General features: G+C 39.8%; 1 protein-coding gene across 2 annotated transcripts in view; it reads left to right on the top strand.

The window, feature by feature from the left end:
- Positions 1-15,254, top strand: part of Vmn2r118 (vomeronasal 2, receptor 118) — a 32,407-nt gene extending 17,153 nt beyond the window's left edge. The window contains exon 6 of one of the 2 annotated variants that reach the window (XM_017317550.2): positions 14,338-15,254. In XM_017317550.2, the coding sequence (XP_017173039.1) occupies positions 14,338-15,242 (905 nt within the window). In that variant the 3' untranslated portion in view covers positions 15,243-15,254. The remainder of the gene's footprint in view (positions 1-14,337) is intronic. The other variant, NM_001104582.1, reaches the window with a different exon arrangement.
- The last annotated feature ends 335 nt before the right edge of the window (positions 15,255-15,589 follow it).

The following is a 15,589-nucleotide window of genomic DNA, read 5'->3' as shown; positions in this document are numbered from 1 at the left end:
AGCTTGATCAATCAGACTTGCTGTTTGACCTTGTGTTTCTCGCCCTTCATTCTCTCCACAGGTGGTTCCCCAGACCCTGTTCGACTGTCCCGTGGGCGGGACAATGAAGAGACAAAATACCTATTACTTAACATAATATATCATTTCATATAATCAGTACTATTTTAAAAATATTATAATGTGTAGTATCCTTCATGTGTGTGGAACACAGATGTCTTGAGATGAATGTGTTGTTTCAACTGAATGTGCAACTGTATATATGTTCACAAGTATGGGCGTAACATTTGATATTCCCTGTCTCTCTTACTTATTCCAGTGTTTTCAGAGTCCCCAAGAGAGACAGAACTGTTAGAAAGAGTAAAATGTGAAAGGGAATTTTTACTCTATTGCATGCTAAGATTTGGGTAGTCTAACCATGGTTGGTCTCATAGTCAGGAGGCAGAGGATGTATAGTTACTTGATTCATGAGTCTGGGTGCCTCAAAGGTCATAGGTATTCTAAGCAAAACAGTACCCTTTATTTCATATGGCAAGTCCACACAATATGAATTCTGATGTCTTCTAAAATGGGAGCAGCAATCTCAGTAGTCACAAGCAAAAAAATGACCTGGATACAAATGGTGTTCAAGGCAGATGAGTTTGACATTTTCTGCAACACCTCTGTGAGAGAGTGCAGATGTGTGCTATGACCCCTTGGGATACTCAGGAATATATATATATATATATATATATATATATATATATATATATATATATATATATATTATACTTGTAGTTGGAACTATTGTCTTCAATCTTTTACTATAAACAGTTTCTTAACTAAGCTGCCTCACTGGCCCTTCTCTATTTTCTAATCCAAGTATTTTCAGTCATTATACAAGTACTGCATGGATTATTCTCCATTTGAAGAAGTATGCCTTAACGTATTATATTTCTTGGGAATTTTACTCATGTTAGCATGCACAAATATGTTTAATATTCTCTTTGCATGATGCACACAGTTGAGATTGATTGTTGAATCTCCTATATCTTAGTTCCTCACAAGAATTCTTATGGGCAGATCATTCTCAGAGATGCTGCTTTCAACTTAAGCAACATGCACTTTGTACTCCCAAGTGTATCCCACCACAGCATACTATCAAAGAACAGGTTGTAGTTTCTGTTGCCCACTAGTTCACAGGTGAGTTAGGAGGGGTTTTATATAGAAATGTGTACATGTGTGCTGTAAGGTCTTCACAGAAAAGTCCCTGATCATATTGTCAATGCTGAAGACCACTTCTGAGGGACGTCCTTTCCAGTTCTGAGCAGTTTCTTCACTTTGTCGGGAAGTTAGCTTCGCTTTCAATGTATATAGCTGACATGTAAGGTAGCATTCTCTTCTCAGTTGTAGGATGATATCCTGTGCTTTTCTCACTTTGGATTTTTCATTCTCCAAAACCAAAACTAACAACCCGTTGTTATCTTGGTAATAGTTCAGCACTGTAGAAGTGCTAGTGGGTACTTGACTCAGTGCAAAAATAAAGAACTTGCTCTTGCCAATCTCCACCAAGTTTTCATTCCTTTTTTTCTTTCATTTGCTTCTTAATGTCTTCAAGAGTATCTTGAAAGGACCTTTTCTGACACCTTTCCTTAACCATGTGTTTCAAAAGAAGCAATAATTTTGATTTTTCAGCTTAGAAATATTAATAGTCAGGTGTTGTAGAATAATCCAAGTTACTAAAAAGGCTAAGGCAGGGAATCATAGATTTAAACTTGGGCTACATAGTGAAATTCATCTCCAGTTCCACAGCCTGTACCTCTCTGTACCTCGACCACTCAGGTCCTGACGAGCTGAGACAGCCTCCTGCTCCACAGCGCAGCCTGCAGCTACCACAGCCACATTTGAAATATATATTTCTTTTCTTTTGCTCTTTTATTTTATCTATTTGCATTTAAAATGTTTTCCCCTTCCTGGTCTGCCCTCCTTAATCCCCCCCCTCACATCCTCCCTCCCATGTGCCTCTATGAGGGTACTCCTCCACCAACCCACCTACTCCTGCCTCATTGCTCTAGCATGCCCCTATACTGGGGCATCGAGCCTCAACAGGGCCAAGGGTCTACCCTCCCATTGATGCCAGTTAAGGCAAACCTCTACTACATATGTAGCTGGAGCCAGGATTCCTACATGTATACTCTTTGGTTTGTGGTTTAGTCTCTGGGAGCTCTGAGGGGTCTGGTTAGTTGATACTGTTGTTTATTCTGTGGAGTTACAATCTCCTTTAGCTCCTTCATTCCTTTCCCTAATTCTTCCATAGGGGTCCCCGTGCTCTGTCTGATGGTTGCCTGTATCTGCATCTGTATTAGTCAGGTGCTAGCAGAGTCTCTTAGGAGACAGTTATACCAGGCTCCTATTAGCACACACACTTCTTGACATCAGCAATAGTGTGAGGGTTTGGTGTTTGCTTATGCGATGGAACCCTATGAGGGGCAGCTTCTGGATGGCCTTTCCTTCAGTCTTTGCTCCATTTTTTTTGTCCTTGTGTTTCCTTTAGACAGAAATAATTTGGTGATTAAAATTTGGAGATGGGTGAGTGGTCCCATCATTCAAGTGGAACCATGCCTATCTTCTGGTTGTGGTCTCTACAGGTTCTAACTCCCTTCTGTTTGGTATTTCAGCTAATGTCATCCTGACTGGGTCCTGGGATCCTCTTGCTTCCCTGATGTCCAGGACTTTCTAGTGGCTCTCCCCAGTTCCCCACTGCCCATTGCTACATGTATCTATTCCCTTCCTTGATACTCTGGACTTCTCTGCTATCTCTTCCAATAGCTGATCCTGCCCCCTTCCCCCTCCCACTTCTCTCTCCCTACAAGGTCTCTCCCTCCCTCTACTTTCTGTGATTATTTTGTTCTCCTTTTAGGTAGAACTTCAGAGACTTGAAGTTCTTGTCTACAGATCTTTCACTTGTGTGGTTAGAGTCACACCAAGATATTTTATATTATTTGTGACTATTGTGAAAGGTGTTGTTTCCCTAATTTTTTCTCAGCCGTTTTATCCTTTGAGTAGAGTAAGTCTATTGGTCGAGTTAATTTTACATCCAGTCATGTTGCTGGAATTGATTATCAGCTATAGAAATTTTCTGATGGAACATTTAGGGTTGCTTATGTATACTATTATATCATTCGCAAATATTGATATCTTGACTTCTTTCTTTCCAATTTGTATCCCCTTGACCTCTTTTTGTTGTCTAATTGCTCTGGCTAAAACTTTGAGTACTATATTGAATGGATATGGAGAGAGTGGGCAGCCTTGTCTACTCCCTGATTTTAGTGAGAGTGTTTCAAGTTTCCCTCCAGGTAGAGTGCAGGCAGTTTTATCTTATTCATGATTTTAGTGGGATTGCTTCAAGAATCTCTCCATTTAATTTGATATTGGCTATTTGCTGTATATTGATTTTATTATGTTTATGTATGTGCCTACACTTAACATGAAGGGATAGTCTATTTTGTCAAATGCTTTTTCAGAACCTAATGAGAAAACCATGTTCTTTTTCTTTGAGTTTGTTTATATACTGAACTACATTGATGGATTTCAGAATACTGAACCATCCATGTATCCATGGGATGATGCCTACTTGATCATGATGAATGATCATTTTGATGTATTCTTTGATTCTGTTTGTGAAAATTCTATTGAGTATTTTTTATATCAAAATTCATAAGGATAATTGGTCTGAAGTTTTCTTTCTTTGTTCAGTCTTTCTATGGTTTAGGTATCAGCATAACTGTGACTAGATAGAATGAACTAAGTAGTGTTCCTTCTGCTTTTATTTTGTGGAATCATTTGAGAAATATTGGTATTAGGTCTTCTTTGAAGATGTGATAAAGTTCTGCACTTAAACCACCTGGCTCTGGCTCTGGGCTCCTCTTTTTTTTTTTTTTTTTTTTTTGGTTGGGAGACTGTTAATGACTGCTTCCATTTCCTTAGGGATTATGGGACTGCTTATATGGTTTATGTGATCATGATTTAACTTTGTACCTGGTGTCTTGTCTAAAAAAATCATTCATTTCATCTAGATTTTCCCATTTGGTTGAGTATAGGCTTTTGTAGTAGGATCTGATTAAAAAAATTTTTTTTAATTTCCTCAGTTTCTGTTGTGATGTCTCTCTTTTCATTTCTGATTTTGTTAATTTGAATACTGTCTTTATGCTCTCTAGTTAGGTCAGCTACAGGTTGATTTATCTTGTTGATTTTTCTGAATAAACTGGTTCCTAGTTTTCTTGATACTTTGTAAAGTTCTCTTTGTTTCTACCTGGTTGATTTCAGCCCTGAATTTGATTATTTCCTGATGTCTACTATTCTTGTGTCTATTTGTTTCTTTTTGTTCAAGAGCTTTCATATGTGCTGTTATAATGCTAGTGAGTGATATCTCCAAATTTCTTTACAGAGGTACTCAGAACTTTGAGTTTTCCTCTTAGCACTGCTTTTATGGTGTCCCATAAGTTTGGGTATGCTGTGCCTTCATTTTTCTTAAATTCTAAAAAGTCTTTAATTTCATCTGATGGGAGGAATTTCTTTCCTGGCCCAATCTGTTTGGTTTTCTGTAGGCTTCTTGTATATTTAGGGGCATCTCTTTCTTTAGGTTAGGGAAGTTTTCTTTCATAATCATGTTGAAGATTTTAACTGGCCCTCTGAGTTTGGAATCTTCATTCTCTTCTGTACCTATTATTCTTAGGTTTGGTCTTTCCATTGCATCCTGGATTTCTTGGATGTTTTGAGTTAGGAGCCTTTTGCATTTTGCATTTTCTTTGACTGTTGTGTCAATGTCTTCTATGATATCTTCTTCTCCTGAGATTCTGTCTTATCCCTTGTATTCTATTGCTTATCTTGCATCTGTGACTCCTGCTCTCTTTCCTAGGTTTTCCATCTCCATGGTTCTCTCCTTTTGTGATTTTTTTTATTGTTTCTATTTCCATTTTTAAATCCTATATGGCTTTGTTCAATTCCTTCATCTTTTTTTTTTTTTTTTTTTTAAAGATTTATTTATTTATTATATGTAAGTACACTGTAGCTGTCTTCAGACACTCCAGAAGAGGGAGTCAGATCTCGTTACGGATGGTTGTGAGCCACCATGTGGTTGCTGGGATTTGAACTCCTGACCTTCGGAAGAGCAGTCGGGTGCTCTTACCCACTGAGCCATCTCACCAGCCCCCAATTCCTTCATCTTTTGATTTTGTTTTTCTGTATTTCTTTAAAGGATATGTATTTCCTCTTCAATGGCTTCTACCTGTCTACCTTTGTTATCCTATATTTCTTTTTTTTTCCATTTTTTAATTAGGTATTAGGCTCATTTACATTTCCAATGCTATACCAAAAGTCCCCCATACCCACCCACCCCCACTCCCCTACCCACCCACTCCCCCCTTTTGGCCCTGGCGTTCCCCTGTACTGGGGCATATAAAGTTTGCAAGTCCAATGGGCCTCTCTTTCCAGTGATGGCCGACTAGGCCATCTTTTGATACATATGCAGCTAGAGTCAAGATCTCGGGGGTACTGCTTAGTTCATATTGTTGTTCCACCTATAGGGTTGCAGTTCCCTTTAGTTCCTTGGGTGCTTTCTCTAGTTCCTCCATTGGGGGCCCTGTGGTCCATCCAATAGCTGACTGTGAGCATCCACTTCTGTGTTTGCTAGGCCCCGGCATAGTCTCACAAAAGACAGCTATATCTGGGTCCTTTCAGCAAAATCTTGCTAGTGTATGCAATGGTGTCAGCGTTTGGAAGCTGATCATGGGATGGATCTCTGGATATGGCAATCACTAGATGGTCCATCCTTTCGTCACACTTCCAAATTTTGTCTCTGTAACTCCTTCCATGGATGTTTTGTTTCCTATTCTAAGAAGGGGCAAAGTGTCCACACTTTGGTCTTCATTCTCTTGAGTTTAATGTTTTTAGCAAATTATATCTTATATCTTGGGTATCTTAAGTTTTTGGGCTAATATCCACTTAACAATGAGTACATATTGTGAGAGTTCTTTGTGATTGGGTTACCTCACTCAGGATGATGCCCTCCAGGTCCATCCATTTGGCTAGGAATTTCATAAATTCATTCTTTTTAATAGCTGAGTAGTACTCCATTGTGTAAATGTACCACATTTTCTGTATCCATTCCTCTGTTGAGGGGCATCTGGGTTCTTTCCAGCTTCTGGCTATTATAAATAAGGCTGCTATGAACATAGTAGAGCATGTGTCCTTCTTACCGGTTGCAACATCTTCTGGATATATGCCCAGGAGAGGTATTGCTGGATCCTCCGGTAGTACTATGTCCAATTTTCTGAGGAACCGCCAGACTGATTTCCAGAGTGGTTGTACAAGCCTGCAATCCCACCAACAATGGAGGAGTGTTCCTCTTTCTCCACATCCACGCCAGCATCTGCTGTCACCTGAATTTTTCATCTTAGCCATTCTGACTGGTGTGAGGTGGAATCTCAGGGTTGTTTTGATTTGCATTTCCCAGATGATTAAGGATGTTGAACATTTTTTCAGGTGCTTCTCTGCCATTCGGTATTCCTCGGGTGAGAAATCTTTGTTCAGTTCTGAGCCCCATTTTTTAATGGGGTTATTTGATTTTATGGAGTCTACCTGCTTTGAGTTCTTTATATATACTGGTATTAGTCCCCTATCCGATTTGGGATAGGTAAAGATCCTTTCCCAATCTGTTGGTGGTCTTTTTGTCTTATTGACGGTGTCTTTTGCCTTGCAGAAGCTTTGCAATTTTATGAGGTCCCATTTATCGATTCACGATCTTACAGTACAAGCCATTGCTGTTCTATTCAGGAACTTTTCCCCTGTACCCATATCTTCGAGGCTTTTCCCTAATTTCTACTCTATAAGTTTCAGTGTCTCTGGTTTTATGTGGAGATCCTTAATCCACTTAGATTTGACCTTAGTACAAGGAGATAGTACTGGATCAATTAGAAATCTTCTACATGATAACAGCCAGTTGTGCCAGCACCATTTGTTGAAAATGCTGTCTTTTTTCCACTGGATGGTTTTAGCTCCCTTGTCAAAGATCAAGTGACCATAGGTGTGTGGGTTCATCTCTGGGTCTTCAATTCTGTTCCATTGGTCTACTTGCCTGTCACTATATCAGTACCATGCAGTTTTTATCACAATTGCTCTGTAGTACATCTTTAGGTCGGGCATGGTGATTCCACCAGAGGTTCTTTTATCCTTGAGAAGAGTTTTTGCTATCCTAGGTTTTTTGTTATTCCAGATGAGTCTGCCGATTGCCCTTTCTAATTCGTTGAAGAATTGAGTTGGAATTTTGATGGGGATTGCATTGATCTGTAGATTGCTTTTGGCAAGATAGCCATTTTTACTATATTGATCCTGCCGATCCATGAGCATGGGAGATCTTTCCATCTTCTGAGATCTTCTTTAATTTCTTTCTTCAGTGACTTGAAGTTCTTGTCATACATATCTTTCATTTCCTTAGTTAGAGTCACGCCTAGGTATTTTATATTATTTGTGGCTATTGAGAAGGGTGTTGTTTCCCTAATTTCTTTCTCAGCCTGTTTGTCCTTTGTGTAGAGAAAGGCCATTGACATGTTTTTTTTTTTTTTTGTTTTGTTTTTTTTTTTTTTTTTACTTTTCAGTAGCTTTGGGATTTTATTTTATTTTTTATTTTTTTTCTTTCCATTTTTTATTAGCTCATTTACATTTCCAATGCTATACCAAAAGTCCCCCATACCCACCCACCCCCACTCCCCTACCCACTCCCCATTTTTGGCCCTGGCGTTCCCCTGTACTGGGGCATATAAAGTTTGCGTGTCCAATGGGCCTCTCTTTCCAGTGATGGCCGACTAGGCCATCTTTTGATACATATGCAGCTAGAGTCAAGAGCTCCGGGGTACTGGTTAGTTCATAATGTTGTTCCACCTATAGGGTTGCAGATCCCTTTAGCTCCTTGGGTACTTTCTCTAGCTCCTCCATTGGGAGCCCTATGATCCATCCATTAGCTGACTGTGAGCATCCACTTTTGTGTTTGCTAGGCCCCGGCATAGTCTCACAAGAGACAGCTACATCTGGGTCCTTTCAATAAAATCTTGCTAGTGTATGCAATGGTGTCAGCGTTTGGATGCTGATTATGGGGTGGATCCCTGGATATGGCAGTCTCTACATGGACCATCCTTTCATCTCAGCTCCAAACTTTGTCTCTGTAACTCCTTCCATGGGTGTTTTGTTCCCAAATCTAAGGAGGGGCATAGTGTCCACACTTCAGTCTTCATTTTTCTTGAGTTTCATGTGTTTAGGAAATTGTATCTTATATCTTGGGTATCCTAGGTTTTGGGCTAATATCCACTTATCAGTGAGTACATATTGTGTGAGTTCCTTTGTGAATGTGTTACCTCACTCAGGATGGTGCCCTCCAGGTCCATCCATTTGGCTAGGAATTTCATAAATTCATTCTTTTTAATAGCTGAGTAGTACTCCATTGTGTAGATGTACCACATTTTCTGTATCCATTCCTCTGTTGAGGGGCATCTGGGTTCTTTCCAGCTTCTGGCTATTATAAATAAGGCTGCTATGAACATAGTAGAGCATGTGTCCTTCTTACCGGTTGCAACATCTTCTGGATATATGCACAGGAGAGGTATTGCTGGATCCTCCGGTAGTACTATGTCCAATTTTCTGAGGAACCGCCAGACTGATTTCCAGAGTGGTTGTACAAGCCTGCACTCCCACCAACAATGGAGGAGTGTTCCTCTTTCTCCACATCCACGCCAGCATCTGCTGTCACCTGAATTTTTGATCTTAGCCATTCTGACTGGTGTGAGGTGGAATCTCAGGGTTGTTTTGATTTGCATTTCCCTGATGATTAAGGATGTTGAACAGTTTTTCAGGTGCTTCTCTGCCATTTGGTATTCCTCAGGTGAGAATTCTTTGTTCAGTTCTGAGCCCCATTTTTTAATGGGGTTATTTGATTTTCTGAAGTCCACCTTCTTGAGTTCTTTATATACGTTGGATATTAGTCCCCTATCTGATTTAGGATAGGTAAAGATCCTTTCCCAATCTGTTGGTGGTCTTTTTGTCTTATTGACGGTGTCTTTTGCCTTGCAGAAACTTTGGAGTTTCATTAGGTCCCATTTGTCAATTCTTGATCTTACAGCACAAGCCATTGCTGTTCTGTTCAGGAATTTTTCCCCTGTGCCCATATCTTCAAGGCTTTTCCCCACTTTCTCCTCTATAGGTTTCAGTGTCTCTGGTTTTATGTGAAGTTCCTTGATCCACTTAGATTTGACCTTAGTACAAGGAGATAAGTATGGATCGATTCGCATTCTTCTACATGATAACAACCAGTTGTGCCAGCACCAATTGTTGAAAATGCTGTCTTGGATGTTTTGAGTTAGGATCTTTTTGCATTTTTCATTTTCTTTGATTGTTGTGCCGATGTTCTCTATGGAATCTTCTGCACCTGAGATTCTCTTTTCCATCTCTTGTATTCTGTTGCTGATGCTGGCATCTATGGTTCCAGATTTCTTTCTTAGGGTTTCTATCTCCAGCGTTGCCTCACTTTGGGTTTTCTTTATTGTGTCTACTTCCCTTTTTAGGTCTAGTATGGTTTTGTTCATTTCTATCACCTGTTTCGATGTGTTTTCCTGTTTTTCTAGCGAGAATTTTATTGAGGATTTTTGCATCGATATTCATAAGAGAAATTGGTCTGAAGTTCTCTATCTTTGTTGGATCTTTCTGTGGTTTAGGTATCAGAGTAATAGTGGCTTCATAAAATGAGTTGGGTAGAGTACCTTCTACTTCTATTTTGTGAAATAGTTTGTGCAGAACTGGAATTAGATCTTCTTTGAAGCTCTGATAGAACTCTGCACTAAACCCGTCTGGTCCTGGGCTTTTTTTGGCTGGGAGACTATTAATAACTGCTTCTATTTCTTTAGGTGATATGGGACTGTTTAGATGGTCAACTTGATCCTGATTCAACTTTGGTACCTGGTATCTGTCCAGAAATTTGTCCATTTCGTCCAGGTTTTCCAGTTTTGTTGAGTATAGCCTTTTGTAGAAGGATCTGATGGTGTTTTGGATTTCTTCAGGATCTGTTGTTATGTCTCCCTTTTCATTTCTGATTTTGTTAATTAGAATGCTTTCCCTGTGCCCTCTAGTGAGTCTGGCTAAGGGTTTGTCTATCTTGTTGATTTTCTCAAAGAACCAGCTCCTCGATTGGTTGATTCTCTGAATAGTTCTTCTTGTTTCAACTTGGTTGATTTCACCCCTGAGTTTGATTATTTCCTGCCATCTACTCCTCTTGGGTGAATTTGCTTCCTTTTGTTCTACAGCTTTTATGTGTGTTGTCAAGCTGCTAATGTATGCTCTCTCTAGTTTCTTTTTGGAGGCACTCAGAGCTATGAGTTTTCCTCTTAGAAATTCTTTCATTGTGTCTCATAAGTTTGGGTATGAAGTGGCTTCATTTTCATTGAACCCTAAGAAGTCCTTAATTTCTTTCTTTATTCCTTCCTTGATCAAGGTATCATTGAGAAGAGTGTTGTTCAGTTTCCACGTGAATGTTGGCTTTCTATTATTTATTTTCTTATTGAAGATCAGCCTTAGTCCATGGTGATCTGATAGGATACATGGGACAATTTCAATATTTTTGAATTTGTTGAGGCCTGTTTTGTGACTTATTATGTGGTCAATTTTGGAGAATGTACCATGAGGTGCTGAGAAGAAGGTATATCCTTTTGTTTTAGAATAAAATGTCTGTAGATATCTGTCAGATCCATTTGTTTCATAACTTCTGTTAGTTTCACTGTGTCCCTGTTTAGTTTCTGTTTCCATGATCTGAAAGTGGTGTGTTGAAGTCTCCCACTTTTACTGTGTGAGGTGCAATGTGTGCTTTGAGATTTACTAAAGTGTCTTTAATGAATGTGGCTGCCCTTGTATTGGGAGCATAGATATTCAGAATTGATAGTACCTCTTGGAGGATTTTACCTTTGATGAGAATGAAGTTCCCATCCTTGTCTTTTTTGATGACTTTGGGTTGGAAGTCAATCTTATCAGATATTAGGATGGCTACTCCAGCTTGTTTCTTCATACCATTTGCTTGGAAAATTGTTTTCCAGCCTTTCATTCTGAGGTAGTGTCTATCTTTTTCTCTGAGATGAGTTTCCTGTAAGCAGCAAAATGTTGGGTCTTGTTTGTGTAGCCAGTTTGTTAGTCTATGTCTTTTTAATGGGGAGTTGAGACCATTGATATTAAGAGATATTAAGGAAAAGTAATTGTTGCTTCCTGTTATTTTTGTTGTTAAAGTTGGCATTCTGTTCTTGTGGCTGTCTTCTTTTAGGTTTGTTGAGGGATTACCTTCATTTTTTTTTTTCTAGGGCATTGTTCCCGTTCTTGTACTGTTTTTTTTTCTTCTGTTATTATCCTTTGAAGGGCTGGATTCGTGGAGAGATAATGTGTGAATTTGGTTTTGTTGTGGAATACTTTGGTTTCTCCATCTATGATAATTGAGAGTTTGGTTGGGTATAGTAGCCTGGGCTGGAATTTGTGTTCTCTTAGTGTCTGTATAACATCTGTCCAGGCTCTTCTGGCTTTCATAGTCTCTGGTGAAAAATCTGGTGTAATTCTGATAGGCTTTCCTTTATATGTTACTTGACCTTTTTCCCTTACTGCTTTTAGTATTCTATCTTTATTTAGTGCATTTGTTGTTCTGATTATTATGTGTCCGGAGGAATTTCTTTTCTGGTCCAGTCTATTTGGAGTTCTGTAGGCTTCTTGTATGTTCATGGGCATCTCTTTCTTTAGATTTGGGAAGTTTTCTTCAATAATTTTGTTGAAGATGTTTGCTGGTCCTTTGAGTTGAAAATCTTCATTCTCATCCACTCCTATTATCTGTAGGTTTGGTCTTCTCATTGTGTCCTGGATTTCCTGGATATTTTGAGTTAGGATTTTTTTGCATTTTCCATTTTCTTTGATTGTTGTGCCGATGTTCTCTATGGAATCTTCTGCACCTGAGATTCTCTCTTCCATCTCTTGTATTCTGTTGTTGATGCTCGAATCTATGGTTCCAGATTTCTTTCCTAGGGTTTCTATCTCCAGTGTTGCCTCACTTTGAGTTTACTTTATTGTTTCTACTTCCCTTTTTAGGTCTAGTATGGTTTTGTTCATTTCCATCACCTGTTTGTATGTTTTTTCCTCTTTTTCTGTAAGGACTTCTACCTGTTTGATTGTGTTTTCCTGTTTTTCTCTAAGGACTTGTAACTCTTTAGCAGTGTTCTCCTGTATTTCTTTAAGTGAGTTATTAAAGTCCTTCTTGATGTCCTCTACCATCATCATGAGATATGCTTTTAAATCTGGGACTAGGTTTTTTGGTGTGTTGGGGTGCCCTGGACTGGGTGAAGTGGGAGTGCTGGGTTCTGATGATGGTGAGTCGTCTTGGTTCCTGTTAGTAAGATTCCTACGTTTACCTTTCGCCATCTGGTAATCTCTGGAGTTAGTTGTTATAGTTGACTCTGTTTAGAGATTGTTCTTCTGGTGATTCTGTTACCGTCTCTCAGCAGACCTGGGAGACAGATTCTCTCCTCTGAGTTTCAGTGCTCAGAGCACTCTCTGCTGGCAAGCTTTCTTACAGGGAAGGTGCGCAGATATCTTGTGTTTGGACCTCCTCCTGGCCGAAGAAGAAGTCCCAAAACAGGACCTTTCTCAGAAGCTGTGTTGCTTTGGCAGTTCCCAGAAGCTGTCAGCTTCTGTGGTGCAGACTCTCACCTGAGGAGACTAAATTCCTAAGTTCGGTGGAGTCCCGGAACCAAGGTGGCACCCGCTGCTTCTGAGGCTGAGGCCTTCCGAGCTAGGGGGACACCTGTCCTCTGGTCTGGACGGTGGCCTGCTGTCTGTGGCCCGCAAAGGGTGCTGCCTCAGTGGCTCTGTGCCTCCGCCTGTCCCAGAAGCTGTCTGGTTCTGTGGTGCACCCTCTCACCTGTTCAGACTAATTTCCTAAGTTCGGTGGAGTCCCGGAACCAAGGTGGCGCCCGCTGCTCCTGAGGCTGAGGCCTTCCGAGCCAGGCGGACACCTGTCCTCTGGTCCGGATGGTGGCAGGCTGTCTGTGGCCCGCAAAGGGTGCTACCTCAGCAGCTCTGTGCCTCCACCTGTCCCAGAAGCTGTCCGGTTCTGTCTCCTATATTTCTTTAAAGAAGTTATTTTTGTCCTCCTTAAAGTTCTCCCTCTTCTTTATATGTTGGGATTTTAGATCAGACTCTTGCTTTTCAGGTGTATTGGGTATGCAGGACTTAGGGTGAGAGTCCTGATATTGCTGCATAGCATTGGTCTCTGGTGCTTATGTTCTTGTGCTTACCTCTTGCCATCTAGTTATCTCTGATGTTAATTGCCCTTGTTGTCTCCAACTGAAGCCTATCCTTCCTATGAGCCTGGTTATGTTGGGCCTACTTGGGTCAGGCTGTCTCTGGGTATGAGAGGTGGTCTGGAGAGCCTGATCCGAGACCCTTAAAGGTTCCTAGTTAGGGCAGGTATTGTGGTTGGGGTTGGGGACTCACCTGTGAACCTGAGTCTGTGAAAATTTCTCAGAGGGTCAAGTTGATTATGGATGTGAATTAAGGTTGAGGGTTGGAGCACAGGATCTACTCCCAGGAGCAGGTGCCAACTTTTAGAAAAATATGTTTATGGTAGGGGAAGAAGTCCTGTATCTTCTGTTCTCCAGGGGTTCTAGTTATGCCAGGTATTGTGGCAGGGTTGGGGGACTCACCTGTGAGCCTGGGGATATCAGAAATCCTGAATGTCAAGTTGTCTCTGGGTATGGTGTAGGAACTGGACCACAGGATCTGTTCTTCCATGCAGATGTGAACTGGAAGACGAGACTAGAGTTCTTAAATAAATAAATAAAGGTTGAGAAATAGACTATAGGTCTTAAATATATAAATAAATAAAGTTGGAAAATATAGTACAGATATAAACAGCGAATTCTAGTTTGAGGAATTTCCAATGTCAGAAAAACACTTAAAGAAATCCTCAATATTCTTTGCCATCAAGTAAGTATATATGAAAACTATTTTGAACTTCCATTTTATCTGTTGGAATGGCATAGATCAATAATGAATGTGAGAGTTCATGTTGGAGAGATTGTAGAATGAGTAGAACACTCTTCCATTACTGGTGAGTACTTAATGGCTCTCCTGTCACTGTAAATATAATAGAAAATGGTTTCAATACATGGTGTCCATTGATTTGCTGTGCATCAGCAAAAAAGCAACTTTTGGTAACATCTGAAAATTTTATTTAAGGATTACATGAAAAACAGAATAAAAGAAGTAACACTGAAAAATTTTTTTCCACCTCAGATCTAACACAATGTGTGAAGTGTCCAGATGGTCAATATGCCAACATAGAGAGAAATCACTGCTTCCCAAAGGTTGTGACATATCTGGCTTATGCAGACCCATTAGGGATTGTATTGGCTTGCATGGCCTTATTTTTATCCATGTTGTCAGTTCTTGTTCTAGGAATCTTTGTGAAAAACCAATACACTCCCATTGTGAAAGCTAATAACCGCACTCTCAGCTACATCCTGCTCATTTCTCTCACACTTTGTTTTCTCTGCTCATTGTTCTTCATCGGACATCCTAGCACAGCCAGATGTCTCCTGCAGCAGATCACTTTTGGAATTCTGTTCACTGTGGCCGTGTCTGCGGTCTTGGCTAAAACAATTACTGTACTTCTGGCCTTTAGCATTACTATTCCAGGAAGAAGAGTTAAATGGCTTCTGCTATTTGGGACACACAAAGTCATCATTCCAATCTGTTCCCTTTTTCAACTAATTATCTGTGGATTCTGGTTGGGACTATCTCCTCCTTTTGTAGAGAGAGATACTCACACTGAACATGGCCACATCATCATTATGTGCAACAAGGGCTCACTTATAGCCTTCTACTCTGTGCTGGGATACCTTGGCTGTCTGGCACTAGCAAGCTTCATTATGGCTTTCTTGGTTAGAAATCTGCCTGACACTTTCAATGAAGCCAAGTTCCTAACATTCAGCATGCTTGTGTTTTGCAGTGTTTGGGTCACCTTCCTCCCTGTCCACCACAGCACCAAAGGGAAGGCCATGGTGGCTGTGGAGGTATTCTCCATCTTGGCCTCGAGTGCAGGGCTTCTAGGTTGCATCTTTATCCCCAAGTGCTATATTATTGTGTTAAGACCAGATAGAAATTTTATACAAAGGTCAAAGGGTAAAAATCATTCCTGACATCTTAAAGTTTCAATCCCATGTATAATACTACCACAAAGCCTGATGACAACACTTCATTACTCTAACCTACAAATAATACAATTCAATATACTATTTATTTCTATACACAATTACATTATATTTGTTCTTTAATGCTTTGGGTTTTTCTTTTAGTAATATTAAGAATATTGTATTCTCTGTTTTATGTTTTTCTTTACCCACATTTTATGTTAATTTATAGCTTTATATATACACATTCTATGAGTTAATTTATATATGTGATTTGCTTCTGGGTAGATCCTAAGTTATATTTTTAAAATAAATGTTAAGAATGTAATTGAAATTTATCTTGAGTCTGTTTGGGA

This window comes from Mus musculus, chromosome 17 (assembly GCF_000001635.26).
Source record: "Mus musculus strain C57BL/6J chromosome 17, GRCm38.p6 C57BL/6J".
NCBI lineage: Eukaryota > Metazoa > Chordata > Mammalia > Rodentia > Muridae > Mus > Mus musculus.
Note: the sequence above shows the minus strand (reverse complement) of the source record. Positions and strands in the feature narration are given on the sequence as shown.